Here is a 15,468-nt window from a genome sequence, read left to right as displayed (position 1 = left end):
AAGCTTCGACCTGCCGTATTACATCGGGCTTATATCTCTCCACGTGGCCTTGGCATTGGATAAGAGGCTGGGTGAGAACCTACCCAGTTATTTTCATTTTGCTACCCTAGATTCACCACCATTTTTCCTGGCACAGATACATAGGTAGTGAGTACTGTAGGTATCAGTTCAACGTCACTTGTTTCTCTGAGCTTCTTGACAGCTCCTCCACAATCACGGAAGCTAGACGACAATCATATGCATCACAGTGGCTCACCGGACCTCTAACTCCCCCCTTCAGCTGCCGTTATAGTGGAGTTGTCCTGAGAGTGGCCCGTTGGGACACGTCCTCTGAAGTAACAATTGAGAAACTTGGCCTGGATCTACCACAAAAAAACAACACTTGTTTATCATAAATGGCCCGATCACGATGCCTGACTCATAGTTTGTATGAATTAAACAATCTGGGTAACCAATAGACTAGACATATTGTAACTGGACATGTTTTGCGTGCTTCTCTGCATTGTCACCCTTCTATCTGTGGCGCGTCCCTCTGTGGAGACGCAGCCATATCAATCCAACCCTCCATGGAACTTCTACCTCACAAGAACGCGTCCCATGACCAGATATTTGGCAAAGAGACAATCAACTTTAAGTAACACTGAAACTGGTTCCTTCACGGGCAACATCCGGTCTAATTGCATCTCGATTTCTTCACATAATCACCAATAATACGAAGAGTCCGTCTCACCGTAACTTCATCTCACTCAACATTAGAAACCATGGGGAGCACAGAAACTGTTCCTTTCTGGAACATGAACATTCCCAAGGACCAGAGAACCGAAGAGTGTCCTGACTTTCTCCAAGGCCTCCACAAGAAAGATCAAGGCATTCTCTCCACCCCAGACCAAGAGTACCACATCTTCTCTTGGGCCGAAGTCCACGACATCATCCAAACAAACCGCTTAGAGAAGTTCAAGCGTGTTCCCTCAGAGCTTAGACGCTACAAAGCCTTTACGTTCTATCTGAAACAGAAGTACGGCAGTATCGCCAACTTCATTCATGAACATCGTCTTGGATGGAGTACTCCACTGACGCCGCGCGGAGCACCGTTTGAGTTCGAGGACGATTATAAGATCCTATGGAATGATGCTCCTTACGGAATAGATCCGAGAATAGCGCACCTTGTCGTGTGGACAAAGTTCGACCTCGTAGAAGATCCCGCCACGGGAGATTTGACGGACAAGGCAAGAAAAGAGATTGATGATTTTGTGACAAAGACCTTTCGAGCGCATATCCCAGAGGAGAATGTGAGTCTTTCCTGTCACTACAGGTGATTCATTTGTGAGGCTCATGTGCATAGGTTCTTTGGTTTAGGAACTGGCATTCTTTGCAATCAGTCAATACCGTGCAGCACTTTCACGTCATGCTCTTCAACCCCGATCCCGACTTTGTACGGAAGGTCACGAAGGGAGACGTTCCGCGGGCAGGAATGGGGGTTCACAAGTGAGTGTTGAGAGTTACTAAACAGGTATCACTTACGGCGGTTCGTCTTTGTTGGAGTAAGCTGGATATGCTGAAGCATTGGTGTTGATAACGCCATATACGTTGATCAATACTACCTACTGCGTCATGTACAGAATATGCAGGCTGTCGAAAGCGAACTTGAGCAGTTGAAAAAGGAATAATACATCCAAGAAGCCATATAGGCACATGCGACCGACTTTTTACTCCCCGTATCACACTTCTACCTAAGCCCAAGTGCACTACGACTTCCTGTCATTCGAGTGCGCAATCTGGTTTCTAGTATCATCAAACCTAACATCTTTCGTCTTAGAGACCTCGATCTTGACATCTTCGGTTCTGACCGTGAGCTCAACACAGGCAGCCTCGGCCAGAGGCACGGCTGTTGGCTTCTCGAGTCCAATGCGAATGATTTGTCCGTAGAAATCGTCACGCTTGGTCCTGAGTTCCCGGGCAATATGGAAAGCCAGACTTGCTGCCAAAGCCTCCAGAGTTTCAAATGACGATTCTGACATGGCCTTTGTGATGATTAGCATATTTGTCCACTAAGCCTTTCATAGTCTACTTACATCAACAATGGTACTCTCAATTACAGCATAGTCATCGTGTGCGGTTTGGTATTCATCGATGCGGATGTTTGTGATGACGACTTGCTTAGCGTTTCGCTCATTGCTGTTGACACCGATGAGTGTTGGCACTCTGATCCCTTCCAGACCCAGCTCCAGACTTCGCGCGGTGATGGCTGAGTCGGCGAAGAGACACGATCCCGAGAGTCGGATTGCACTTCCCATCAACGAGGCCTTGGGCAGAACGAGCGAGACTGAAAGCCTTCGGATAAGGCTCATATCGAGGAAAGCCTTTCTGTTTTGTGCGGAAGGCTCCTTCACGCCAGTGTACTGGAAACCAGTAAGGTCAACCCAGAGCCTGTTGAGCACATCGCTCAACGACAAAGCTGACCTGGGCAACTTCTCCAGTGTGCTGAGGATAGATTTGCTAAGGAGCCCATAGTGAACGGTATCGGAAGCGACCTTGTCGTCTGACGACGATGAGGGGAACGCATGCGTCAGTGACACCTCGGCGGATATCAGAAGAGGCTGCTGCTTAGAACCTCGACCCCAGGCATCTTTGGGTCCTTGGATAGTCGTTTGGAGATTTCGAACGCGGACAACAGCGACAGGATCGCCTTCGGCGTTGGAGAGACGTCGAGATGACACAAGGGGAGTCTCTTTGCCCATCGCTGACGTTGAGTGATATGATTTGCGTGACTCAATCCGGTTGAGGCAATTCGCTATTTTGAATCCAATACGAGACTATACCATGTATAGTAGCTGTAGCTAGCGTAGTACAACGGCACGATGATTTGACGATGGTTCTAGAGCTTGATTGATGTACACTGTTGTTGGTCACGAGTTATGTCACTTGTGTGACTCTGTGAAGCTAGAATGACAAACAACACCGGCGGGGCAGATCAACAGCCAAAAAAAAAATAAAACGAAAAAAACAGTGTTCATCCCAGCCCGAGAATTGGCAACACAAGAAGCTGCTCCTATGAGATTTGTTACAAATCTGTATATGCGGCACTTTTGAATTGTTATTTAATACACCCTTCCTACTATCACTATCTGCTGAGTCCATAAACCATTTCCGTGCGTGAGTGACTTCTGATACTGAGTCAGCATCAGATATTTTTCGTATTCTGGTGACACGAGCTATTGATTGAGGGTCATGTATCATTTGAATAACTAAATAATTGCATTTAAATCTCGATATACCTAAACTTCATCAAAGAAGAAGCATAACGGCGAAACTCATAACTTCTCTCTCAACTCTCGTCAAACACCTACAGTCACGTGTTCTTCCATGACTGAGTTTCGAATGAGATATAGATACCCTATTTTCTTCGTCATTTTATGGAAAAGGTATTGCAATCTTGTATCAACTTAGGAATAACAAAACATCCGGCTCTATCAGACGCTGACGCGTCTTGTTATATGTTACTCGGCTCTAATCTGATCCGTGTCTGAGCTGTATGTGCTTTTCTTCGAAGTGGTCTCATGAACCACCATGAAGATGATAACGCTGTCTAAGCTCAGAAACCAAAGAGACAACAGCTCAACATAAGCGCGCCGAGACTCAACAGTCCGCAGATATGCGGATACATATATTCAAGATGGAACTTTAACACTATATATTATAATGCTTTAAGGTTTTGTCGCCGATATATTACCTCCATACCATATCACAATCAGCCGTGATCCTTCCCGTAACGTCCGTCACCCAAAGACTGGCCACCCCCACAGACCGGCCACCTCACTTTTAACCCAGCCACCCAATTTATATATACTTTAAACAGTCACAACTCTACCAATTTAATTCCAATTAATTTCAAACTAACGCCAATCAATTCAGAATGCCTTCTTTTACTGAAAAAGATATGAGCGCCGCTCTCCAGATGGTTGCAGAGGGTATGTCAGTGAATAAAGCAGCCGAAGCTAATGGCATCAACCGTTCAACGCTCCAAGGTCGGATCAAAGGAAGTACAACACCAAGAGAAGCCCAAAAACCTCGCCAAAAGCTCTCTGATATTCAGGAAAAGCATCTGCGAGACTGGATTATTATTCAGGCTGATTTAGGATGCCCTGTATCACATCAGCAAGTCAGAGAGTTCGCCAGCAAGATTGCCGTCCGCAACGGCTTCCCAGAAGGCGTCGGAAAGAACTGGTTACAGGGCTTTTTAGGACGAAATCCTGATATCAGGACTTTAAAAGGCAAGAAAATTGACTCTGATCGATATCAGGGAGCTTCTTCTGAACTGATAAAGGCATTCTTTATGCTCCTGATGATGCCGGCGATACGCCTAGTCAAGCAGGGGAACAGATACAACGTCGACGAAGTTGGAATGATGGAAGGAATAGGAATGAACGGTCTATTCCTTGGTCATCAGTCGAAGAAGTCAGTACTTATTCGTCAGCCTGGTTCTCGTGCCTGGATTACAATTCTCGAGTGTATCTCAGCAACCGGGAAAGTCCTGAGACCTACAGTCATTTTCAAGGGGAAAACAGTCCAACAACAACATTTCCCTGAGGATTTAGACTTCCTAGATGACTGGGAATTCGCCTGTAGTGATAAGGGCTGGACGAGTAATAAATTGGCATTGGTTTGGTTGAGAAAAGTCTTTATTCCATCGACGCAGCCCGAGAATCCAAAAGAACCCCGTCTTCTTATTCTTGACGGCCACGGAAGTCATGTTACAGAAGAGTTCCTTTGGGAATGCTATGATAACAATATATATCTGTTATTTCTTCCTGCTCACGCTTCCCATGTCCTTCAGCCACTAGATGTTGCTGTTTTTGGTCCCCTAAAGAGGGCATATCGTCGACTTCTTTTAGATCTTGTTTCTGTCGCTGATGACAGTCACGTCGGCAAGATTACATTTCTATACACTTACGACAAGGCTCGGAGAGAAGCTATCACGAAGTCCAACGCGATTGCCGGCTTCAAAGCCACTGGACTGTGGCCTGTCAATCTGGCGAAGGTCCTGATGAACCCGATGGTCACAGAGACACCTTCTCCCGCTGTCACAGCGAATTTGCCGGCTAAAGAGCAGCATTCCAGTCTCCTGAAGACTCCCCAGTCGTCTGTACAGCTTCGGCGAGCTCTAGACCTAGTCCCAGCTTCTGCAACTCAAGATCCGACTATCAGGCTGCTGTTCAGGAAGATTGGCAGTCAATTGGACCGTCATAACTTCAATATTGAGCAGCAAAATAGACAAATAAGTGTTCTACAGCGGGAAAATGAAGAAAATCGACCAAAAAGGCGTAAAAAAGTTATCTATAACCCAAATGCTGAGTTCGCAAAGATTCCAGCGATCAAGAAGGCTCGTGAACAGATGTGGAGGACTTTGCAGCCAGAAAGAACGGCAAATAGGGTTAAGAAATTAAAACTTGAGGACCTTTGTACTCAGTTTCATCTAAATATTCACTGACTAAATTTTTATTTAATATAAAAAATGTGGTGTTGAGATAATTAGTTAATTGATCATGATATCCGGTTCTTGGTGTTTTGGTCGGGGTGGCCGGTCTGTGGGGGTGGCCAGTCTTTGGGTGACGGACGTTATAGCTGTACCTCAAAGCCATAATCCTGTCACCCATCACAGTGGTTCGAGTGATCGTGTTTCCGCCGCTTGGTCCCAGAGCCAGGGACAGGGGTCTCAGACGTCTTCTGCAGTGCTTGGACCTGGATTGAGCGAGCATTGTTCCTCTTCTGTCCACAAGGATTCGTCTCACGCTCGGTCCAAGTGGTCGTAAGAGGAAGCTCATGTGGTTTTCCCACTTCCTGCAGGCTCCTTAACGAGTGCTTAAGTTGCATTTCAATGGGGTTTTAAGAATTGTTTGTTCGGTTCCAGAACATCGGGCTCACATCGGGCTCTTGTTTCCTTTTGGCAAGACCTTCCCGTAAAGGCTGACTGAAGGGTTTTGTGACTGATCATCAGGGTCTCTGGTCTTAACCCACGATATTATCGTGTTGAACCCGTGCAATACCCACGCATCTGGATATCGTCCGCTGTGTGCGGATCGCTCTCGGTTACCCAGCCTGGAGTCGCTAACGTAGGCGATTGAAACATAGACGGCCCTATGGCGGAGCAATGAGGTTGCACTAACAACCCTATGGAAAAATCATGAAACGCAACAGTTAGGCGACTGCCATCTCAGCCATGGCCCTTACCGTCTAGACGTGCTGAAGAGAAGGAACATCAATACCCAAAATTAGGTTCACAACCTGACAGGCATCAGCAATCCGGACCAATGTCGAACGTCTAGAATGCGTGGCTAGAAGGTTGTGACATGATTCTCAAACTTCCGACTGGTATTCTGGCACATGGTCACCCTCCCAGTCTCTGGTTCCTGGGTCACATTCGAGCAAAGCAACCACAACGGATCCATAGTGAAGATCATATTGCTGCGGTTATGTGGCCCGACATCCTAATCCTAGACTGCAAATATTGGCCGAATAGCTTCGGTACAGCCCTTTGTAATGATATCCGAGGATTTCCAGTACTACCCGGGTTCATCGACGAGGGTCAAAGGCATGATGTGACATTCGGTATCGTTGTCCCCAAAACTCATATGCATTGGACTAGTACAAAGTCTGAGCTTGGCTCATTCAATAGGGCAGAATAGCTCTTCGACGACATGATCGGAACATCAGAAATTGAGGAGTTTCTTGTTCGATGTCTGTGCAAGACTAGAAGAAGAATCCTAGACGGTTGATGTTAATGATCCTTCGGAGTTACGGCCAGATGGAGTTAGCCTCCTGCACAGACACAAGGGGCTTCTCATATCCACTGCAACCGGATGCAGGGCTCGGATCATCGACTAACATAGCCAAGAAGGAAAGTCAACTTTGGGGTGGGTTTGACGACCGTGTCATAGGCTTCGTTGTCAGTCTCGGTTTCAACTCTTACCCGTCGTTTCAGCTTTTGATAAAAACCACTAACTGCCCTTTTCTTCTCATGGTCGGAAGCATTAAATGCCGGGTTCCACACAACGTTTTTGACTTTTTCTAGTTGTTCTAAAGCTACTAGAACGCGGAGGACTTGATAATAAACACTCTAAAGAGGCCTGTTTCGGAGATTGCATTTCAAGCTGACGGCAGCTCGCAGACGTGGACATGCACCGTCTCAAATCTTGAGCATCCCGATCTATGTTAGCTTGAGTTGCTGCAGATCTGAATGTCTTGCCCTCCTTCACGGGGGAAGTTCAGTTGCTGTGCCGCAATTCACAAAAGATGACTGTGTTACTACATCCGACATTTGGCAACAACTTTAAGCAATATGACGGTTTCAAATCGAAACGGTGTTGCTACAGTGGATGGCGTCGAATGCAGCATATTGCTTATGCTGGTATTAAACCGGAGATAATACACCAACATAGCTGCCAAGAGAGCTTCGTTTGACAGGGAATGCACCTCCGACTGAATGTATGTTACTTATATCTGACCAAGCCTTGAGACCTATACGTATTTTGGTTCGACTATTACGTTTGCCAGTTGCCGAAGTCGGTGTCATGCATATAATTATGTATTGTTAGACCGGGGAAGATTCCCGCGAGCCTCGTAATGGTCAGATCCTTGAATAACATACCGAATTCGACACTGCACCCACAAATTGTACAGACGGGAGGAATACATACAAGGTTCGGAGTGGAAGCTTTGCATAGATGCAGGCGTGAGGCACATCAAAGTCGACAAACTCTTCACTAGACAATGAATCAGATCACTGATTGTAATAAGACGCCCCAGTCCATAGCATTACCAAAGAGATATATCCGGAGCGCCACGTCTTTGACAGATGCCAAGGGTAGACTTAGCCTTGTGACGGAGTAGGCAGACGGCTATTTACTTCGACCCTTGCAAGAACTGTCAGATTTTAAATAATTCCGAGCGATTTTATCCTGGAAATTTGACAATTAATGGGAAGTGAGTGAAAATTGCGCCATATATCTGCAATAGGAATCTGAGCCGGGCCCAATTCAAGTCTCGAAGAACCTCCCCCTTTTTCCAGGGATATCTCAATGCAAGCCGTTCCTTTGATAGCTTAGTGACTATCGTATCCAAAAGAACTTCCCATTCAGATGTGGTTTCGCTGCAGTGCAGATAGTCGGGATCCTTAGGGCTCACATGCTACATAGTTAGGTATCCCTTCTCCACGGACACGAGCTAACGAGGTAAATGGGCAAGAGGAAGATTGAGTTGTCTGGGGCGGAGATTGCGGGGAAGATAGCCATCAACATGGAAAGCCAGTTCCACATTTGAAAGAAATACAAGTCAATTGCTGACAGTGTGTGTTTTTCTTACATGCTGTTGACTTTGCAACAAGTGGAGGCCCATTACGACATGTTCAAGCATGCGATTCTCCTCAACCATTTATGAATCCCTCCGTAATATCTCATCTAGGAGAGCGGGTTGAGGATGCCGTCGGCCTGTTAGGCTCCTAGATCGGTGGCTGCAAGCTTTCACATGGCGTCATTGTCAACATTGAAGACATCGCACCAACGGACCGAAGAGTGGCTGTAAAAGGAAAGATGCCACACCATCAGCTTTGCAGGTCCTGCAGACTTCAGCGGAAGTGGCTGATATGCCCTGAGCATGGGATACGTCGATAGTTATTATCCGTACCTGCATCCAATGTACCAGCAAGGCACGGCACCACCAGATAGATACAGTCGTTGTGTTGATCAGACAGTGGAACCCTTATTTGTCTTTGTCCAGAGAGTGGCATCTTCCACAAATCTCCAACAATGACGCTGACGGTTGTCTATGCGGAGATGCGTTAGATCAACATTTCAGACATTGTTTGTGATGTAGAAAAGCATGGTTCGGTGTGATGTGTGTGATAGACGACGTCAGCTCACCACAAGAGGTTGCTTGCATTTAGAGTCGACCAAAGGAAATGGCGCTCGAACGGATATGTCACAAAAAACATCTCCTTGAGATTTCCGGGTGAAATATTTTTATCCGAGAGGTGGTAAAACTTCAGGCGGTTGAAGTGAAAGGAGTGTTCTGAGATCTATATCGTTGAGTCCATGCCTATAACAAATAATAGATAATAAATACGCATATGCTAGTTGATTTGCGAAAAATGTCATGCTTCGCCGTAAGGATTGAATACATTATGGCTGAGAACGTCATCTTCCAACAGCGATTGGACCCAGCATATTTGATGATAGTGGGCTCGTTGGTGAGCGAAAAATTCAAGATGCGAATCAGACGCTGAGTTGCCATGTTGAAAGACAAGACAAAGTGACGAGGTTCCTGAGTGGCAAAGACCACCAAGCCAACCAGAACCAAAAGCCGGCCAGCAAGAAGAGGATCAATCAGCATGGGTGTTGCATGGCGGGAGTGACAGGGGAGCCGCTCAGCGGAGCGACAGTGACTGACCAGGGGTCGACAAGGGTGTCAGAAGGGCCGAGAAGCCAGTCAAAGTTACCAGACAGATGTTCTCAAGTGCCAAGATGGCGATGCTAGTGATTGAAGCATCCAGAGAGACTTTTAGTGGCTAAGCCTGCCGCGCAGGCTTTTGATCCTCTGCTGGTGGCGCACCATAACATGTCGAATGACGAGCCGTGAAAAGACGTCGATGCGTATTGGAGCATTTACGCGAATGTTAGCTCTTAACCTGCTCAGCCCAGGCATGCCCCTCATGATAATATCGATGGACGCAGACTGGACTTTTGATTGTAACGACTGGGATAGACACATCAGCGTCGGGTGAGTGTGTAGGGAACAGCGAACAATTGGTACTAGAAAAGACACTGGATCCCAGACAAGACTCTTAGTATGAAGTTACTAAGATTAAAAACGGTGATAATGACTTTGTAAGTGTTATGTTCTGTAGTTAAGGTCGTCTTCAACGGCAGCCCGAGACTCCACTGGGTCTGCCTTGTGGCCCCCGTGGAAGGAAACAATTTGTGGGTGAACCGTATGTCCGGGGGAAAGAGCAGTCCCACAGATCGATGCCTGTCCGTCAAATCCCAATCCCTGCGTAGCTCCCTTCTTCCATCACTTGGAAAGTCAAATACTCAATTTGATTCATTCAGGACAACATAATGCATCAACAGCCTTTCCTGTCGACCACTATCATTTGTTGGATGACAATGTCACATCCACTCTTTGGACGTACATCAGAGATGTCGGCATTGCACTGATTGGTTACCACGTCTTGTATTCCAAGGACTTGGGGACTGTTGCACTGAGTTCAATTCAGCTCAGATCAGCTCCACTGTCCAGCGGAGCGATTCATCTGTGCATTGGCTAAAGTTTCAAATCAAGCACGGTTGATGAGATGCCCTGAGAATTGTCTCTAGTAAACAACGGTCTGCGGTGGTGAGCTGCTAATAGAGTGGCTATGGGACCTACGTAATTTGGCTCTATCCACGGATCAGTTTGCTGGAGTTCGTCCTGCGTATCTCTAAAAGCATAGAGGTTAGTATTTGATCACTTGGGCCACGTACTGACTCGAATTCACACAACAAAGAAAGATCGCCGGAGCCCTCGACGTCGACCGGCTGCACCCGTAATAAGCCTGCAATACAAGTGCCAAACGTTCTCCGCAAGCCGTTATTTTCTTTGCTTCTTGCTATGATGTGCAACGACTCTTGGCAAAGCCTTTCCTTTTTGTATTTTCTTGTCAGCATAATAGGCTGCCAGCGTTTCCGATTACTGTACTTGTCTACACTCTGACGCCGTTCTTGACCAGCCAATCAAGGTTGAGCGTTGGCAGTTGGCCCAACATACCACTTATGAGAGATGGGAGCATAAAACATTGGCGGTTGGCCTGCTCGGAAGACTCGCCATTTCGCATGCATACGGCTACTTCGAGTCAAACATGTTGTTTGGTTGAGAAACTACCAATGGCACCCAACAACCCGAGAGATCCTACTGGTACTGTAGGACCTGGGTCCTGGATACGACTGTTGATAACTGACTGCTGTCGATCTCGGCGAGCTAAGCACACGGACCAGACCTAACAACGGCCAACCTGACACATACGTATGTAGTCAGGTATGTGCACCAGTCTACTGTTAAGATTAAACTGCCACTGCGCCGTTCTCATTTAGTCGGATCACTCATCGCTCAAAACCCATTCTTAGGCAAGATTTCAGACGTCCCTGTCGTCAGTCGGTCTGTCGCGTCAGTCAGATTCAGTCAAACAAGACCGGGGAGTGTCGTGACGGCCAAGACATGCATCGATGACCCCTGAGTCCCCGCCCCTCCACCTCCAGGCCTCCGGGGCCAGGCACCGCAGGGCGTCAGGGTATCGTCCAAGAAGCTGTTGCTCCACTTGGAAACCTCCGGCTCAGTTAAACCTCGCCTCTGCCCCCTGTGGACTTGCAGACTTGGTTCCAAAATATGCCCGTTTTGGTATCTTGGTGAACTTACCCGACTTAGACTCTGCTGCACCACGCCCAAAAGTCCCTAGGTTCAGGAACTTCACCTCTCTGTCTCTTGTGCCTCACGATGGCTGCGATGCACGGGAGTGGGTCATTCCCAAGTTTAGCAACCCCTGTAACCTCACTTGTTCCCTCGTCGCCCGCCTCCGCCAGGCCCTTCCCAATGGGTGCCCGCTCGTCATCACAGACCACGTCCCCCAATGATACTTCGAATTTTGGTGTTCAGCAGTCTACAGCGCCTGTATATTCAACAGTACAGTTCCCAGGACTTTCTAATTGGCCCCTTTCCACCACCCTGGTCCTGGTCTGCCATGCCATCACTGATCCAGGATGCTCTGAATGGGTGGTAGAGATGCAGATGCACAGAAAGAAAGTCTCCTGCAGCCTTTTCGTTCTCCAGTCTGGCAGGGATGGTGAGAAGCAGCAGACCCTGTTGCCTCCACCCTCGCCTCAAGTCTTGTTCTCGATTCCCCATTGCCAGTGCTTTTGAGGTCGGTAGTGGTTGTGGCCAAATACACTTGCATACAGATCTCCCTCTCCTTCTAACTTATATGACCCGTGTGCCCTCCCTCCTCACGCGAGTGACTCCGTCTTCGCTGGTCGTCTCATGAGTCTATGTGCCAATCGCACTGTTGGTGTTGTTATGCCGGCTGTCTTAACAACTCTTGTGTAATCTTCTCGCCATCCTCTTGTATCATTCCTTTCTGTGCTACCTTTTGTCCCGCACGCGATATCAGTGCATCCCCTCGAGACCATCTCGGTGCTGCCATCCGGTCATACAGCTTCGAACTATTAGCGAAACGTTTGCTATGTTGTAACAACGCTTAATCAATTCAACCTTGACCTCGACCTCGACCTCGCTCTCCTTGGAACTAAACGGAAAAGAGCGACGTTGGATAGTCTCTAATTCACTGTTCTTGGTCTTGGAGTATCTATTAACGGCATAATACGACCTGTGAAGGACCGGCACCGCATACCCATTCACGACATTGTAACGGCTTCTCCTACTCATTTCAACATGGCCAACAACACATCGGGGGTCAACCTTTGCCCTCCGCCGTTTTGGGATGCCGCGTTATTCCCTTCTGAGGGCGGATGTAAGCGAGCTGCGAATTGGAAACCTTGAATGATCCCTCTGACAGACGTCTAGTTATCGATGGGCGCCTCTGCCAAACAGTAGCAACTATCCAGTGTTGTCTGCCTTGTCCAATGACGGATTGGGTCTACCCTGATCGCTTCGACACCTTGACGGCGATTGCGAACTGGGTTTCGCTCTTCAGCCAGATATGTTGTATCTTCCTTCTTTTATCATGGGCATTCTTGCCTGTAGAAAAGACCAACCGCCATTACCTGAGCATCTGTCTTACAGTCGCCATTTTGCTTATGAATGTAGGTGACAGCACAATGACTTCTCATATCTAGTCTCTTGAAGTCGCTGACATTTTTGGATTGTAGATGGGTTTCGTGATTCCTCTTGCAGCACAACCAGAGCAATGTTACAACACGATCACTCCGCATAGCATGCAGACTAGCAAGGTCTGTGGCGCCTCTGGTACCTTTCTCCTTCTTGGTGGTTGGGCAGGTATCATGTGGGTATTTCTTAGGTCGGTATCGCTTCACCTACAGATATGCTGGCAAGTTCTCGTTGGCAAGAACTTCATGATCTTTGCTCAGGCAGCTGGATGGGGCGTTCCTATCCTGGGTATAATCCTGGCTCTCGTCTTTAGCGGCGTTTCGTTCCGCTTTGGTGCTACATGCCATATCAATCATGAGAACAGTCTGGCCGACTTTTGGATCCCGCTTCTCCTGTTCGCTGGACTGACCGTTATTATTACTTTTGCCACCTTTGGTTACTGTATCAAGGTCTACTTGGCATCATTGTCTGACAACGGCGCATCCTCCGAGGGCTCTAGCTTGCCCACTTATACACAAAGCATCAAGACCATGAACCCAAGGCAGGTCTACCGTCGAGTTCGTCGAGTTATCGCACTCCAATGGCGTGGTATTGCCATAGTGCTCATCATCATTGCTGATGTCATCTTTTTCTCTGTCGTTTTTGTCTTCCAAGACAACGTGGTTCAATCTGTTGCCGACGATCCCACCAAGGCAGGCGCTTTCGTCAAATGTCTCTTCAAAGAAAAGGGCAAAAAGGAACCTTGTCTAGACGAGGCATCCTCGCTGGTCATCAACGAAGCGACTGTCACGGCTGTTCTCCTTCTCTTGGCGGTAAGTGTCCTGTATCAGTATTACGATGTTGAAATGTTTGCTGACAACTATAGCTGAATGGTCTCTGGCTGATCCTCTTCCTCGGAAGATGGTCCATGGTTCAAGGCTGGATTGACTTGATCAAGAAGCCATTTACTCGGAACAAGAAGGAATTTGTGTCGGTCGACGCACGTGTCGACGTAAAGAACCATCCACGTTCGTACGAGATGCTCTCAAGAGATTCGAGCGCGGCAGTAACACCCATTACTCCAGTAAAGTCCCCAGAGAGTGGACGCAGAACTCCTGATTACTTCGGTTCGACTGCACGCTATCATGCGCCAGTGCGTTCGTTTTCGAGCCCCAGGCCTCCGCCTACTGGGCGGGAGACGGGAGATTCATATCCGATGCCGACTTATAGCAAAGAGATGAACCCCCTTGCCATGAACCGAACATGATGAGGGCTGACCGCACATACGAAAGAGTTCAGAGGAGACTACTAATGCATGAATGTACTTACATATAATCTATATATACCCCCGGAAACGGCAAATCGCACGCTGGCTCGGATGATACCCAAAATGATGATGGCCGCAGAGCGATGAAGACCGTCCGCCGCAATTCCTATCCATATCAGGTTTAGGAGATTGACACCAACGACTGCATTTACTTTGTTAAGCAATCTTGAAATGGGAATGTCCATCAATGCGACAGCGAGGTGTTTGCGCTTTTGCAATTCGACACGGGAAAATAAAGGAGGAACAGCAATTGAGGAAATGTCGATGTGACGAATCAGCCGACCAGACTCGTGACGCAAGGCAAAGGAAGAAGGGGAAATGTAATGGTGAGTCTGTGACTCCATATATAGAATGGTATTGTCTCAGACATTCGTCCTTCCGCGGGAATATGCACGGATGGGCGGAGATAAGACGACTATGTCTCGTGCCAGCTGATTCATGATGCCAGTGTTGCAAATCAGTGCGACCCCGAGTTTCCAACATTGGCTGGGCAAAAGCTGGGAATGGCAAAGACAAAAGCTGATCTGAATCATGGAGGAGCCAAGCAGGGCAAGTACCGGAAGCTGCGGATTCAGGAACACTGCAATGGAGTTATGCGGGCACCGAGAACGAATCATCGTGTTCGAGTTCGGCGATACGGGCTTTTATTGAGATGCCAAGCACCGCCATGCGATCTTCCCTGATCTGGGTTGTTTGACATGCGCCTGATCATGACATTTTCATAGAGGTGATGCGGGATACAAGGTGTCAATTACTTAATAATGTCAAGCTACAAAGATGAGAAAACCCGCTATGTCCGTACGTGAATGAATGATGAAGCGAGCCCGATTAGTCAAATAAGTAAGCTTAAGCTCACCAATGACGAAATTGAGGTCTCTGCCCAATGCCGTGTCGCGTGGTGTCATGGCCACTCTCCATCAACCACGCTCTATTAGTCACAACGCCCTGCATACTCTTCCGGATGAGCCGGAAGAGGAGGGCCTGAGTATAACTTGGCGATCGGACTGGTATGTCAAAGAGCTCCATGGGTACTTGATGGCTCAAGGCATGATAAATAGCTCCGAGACAGCCCTCTCAGTGTGACTTGTTGTCTCTGATTCCGCCTTGTTCCTAAGGTCATACATGATTGACATCCTCTTAAACATTACCATTGAAGTTTTGTTTTAAGCCCATTCATACACAGATATTACCATCACAGATTATATCAGCCCGTGGAAGGCCCTCAAGACGGCCTACCAACCAGAGATAAAGATTTTTCTGTCTCTATCGAGCTCAACATATCGATACCCTCAGTT

The 15,468-nt window shown here is 47.6% G+C and overlaps 3 protein-coding genes across 7 annotated transcripts; 2 read left to right on the top strand and 1 right to left on the bottom strand.

Annotated features, from left to right (window-relative positions):
• The first annotated feature begins 541 nt into the window (after positions 1-541).
• FOIG_01044 (uncharacterized protein) lies at positions 542-1,849 on the top strand. 2 transcript variants are annotated; one of them, XM_031197622.1, is made up of 2 exons: positions 542-1,289; positions 1,343-1,849. In XM_031197622.1, the coding sequence occupies exons 1-2, from the start codon at positions 762-764 to the stop codon at positions 1,487-1,489; spliced, it is 675 nt and encodes a 224-aa protein (XP_031073389.1). In that variant the 5' UTR covers positions 542-761; the 3' UTR covers positions 1,490-1,849. The 2 variants fall into 2 exon arrangements, with proteins under 2 accessions (XP_031073389.1, XP_031073388.1); XM_031197621.1 differs by having other exon boundaries at positions 563-1,289; positions 1,357-1,717.
• Positions 1,286-3,002, bottom strand: FOIG_01043 (uncharacterized protein). The gene is made up of 2 exons (XM_031197620.1): positions 2,073-3,002; positions 1,286-2,021 (listed from the first exon to the last, which is right to left on the bottom strand). The coding sequence occupies exons 1-2, from the start codon at positions 2,736-2,738 to the stop codon at positions 1,746-1,748; spliced, it is 942 nt and encodes a 313-aa protein (XP_031073387.1). The 5' UTR covers positions 2,739-3,002; the 3' UTR covers positions 1,286-1,745.
• Positions 3,003-11,305: 8,303 nt separating this feature from the next.
• Positions 11,306-14,959, top strand: FOIG_01042 (uncharacterized protein). 4 transcript variants are annotated; one of them, XM_031197616.1, is made up of 4 exons: positions 11,893-12,550; positions 12,604-12,842; positions 12,909-13,679; positions 13,733-14,959. In XM_031197616.1, exons 1-4 carry the CDS (start codon positions 12,472-12,474, stop codon positions 14,111-14,113), a joined length of 1,470 nt encoding a protein of 489 aa, XP_031073383.1. In that variant the 5' UTR covers positions 11,893-12,471; the 3' UTR covers positions 14,114-14,959. The 4 variants fall into 4 exon arrangements, with proteins under 4 accessions (XP_031073384.1, XP_031073383.1, XP_031073385.1 ...); XM_031197617.1 differs by having other exon boundaries at positions 11,306-12,842; XM_031197618.1 differs by having other exon boundaries at positions 12,909-14,892.
• The last annotated feature ends 509 nt before the right edge of the window (positions 14,960-15,468 follow it).

The sequence above is a fragment of the Fusarium odoratissimum genome (assembly GCF_000260195.1).
Source record: "Fusarium odoratissimum NRRL 54006 unplaced genomic scaffold supercont1.1, whole genome shotgun sequence".
NCBI classification, from domain to species: Eukaryota; Fungi; Ascomycota; class Sordariomycetes; order Hypocreales; family Nectriaceae; genus Fusarium; species Fusarium odoratissimum.
The sequence above is the reverse complement of the archived record's forward strand: the minus strand, read 5'-3'. Positions and strand labels throughout refer to the sequence as shown.

Coding starts and splice junctions, on each gene's coding strand:
- FOIG_01044 (XM_031197621.1), top strand. CDS start 762: ATGGGGAGCACAGAAACTGTTCCTTTCTGGAACATGAACATTCCCAAG. Junction 1,290..1,356: donor CGCATATCCCAGAGGAGAAT/GTGAGTCTTTCC, acceptor TCTTTGGTTTAG/GAACTGGCATTCTTTGCAAT.
- FOIG_01043 (XM_031197620.1), bottom strand. CDS start 2,738: ATGGGCAAAGAGACTCCCCTTGTGTCATCTCGACGTCTCTCCAACGCC. Junction 2,022..2,072: donor TTGAGAGTACCATTGTTGAT/GTAAGTAGACTA, acceptor ATCATCACAAAG/GCCATGTCAGAATCGTCATT.
- FOIG_01042 (XM_031197616.1), top strand. CDS start 12,472: ATGGCCAACAACACATCGGGGGTCAACCTTTGCCCTCCGCCGTTTTGG. Junction 12,551..12,603: donor ATTCCCTTCTGAGGGCGGAT/GTAAGCGAGCTG, acceptor ACAGACGTCTAG/TTATCGATGGGCGCCTCTGC. Junction 13,680..13,732: donor CTGTTCTCCTTCTCTTGGCG/GTAAGTGTCCTG, acceptor TGACAACTATAG/CTGAATGGTCTCTGGCTGAT.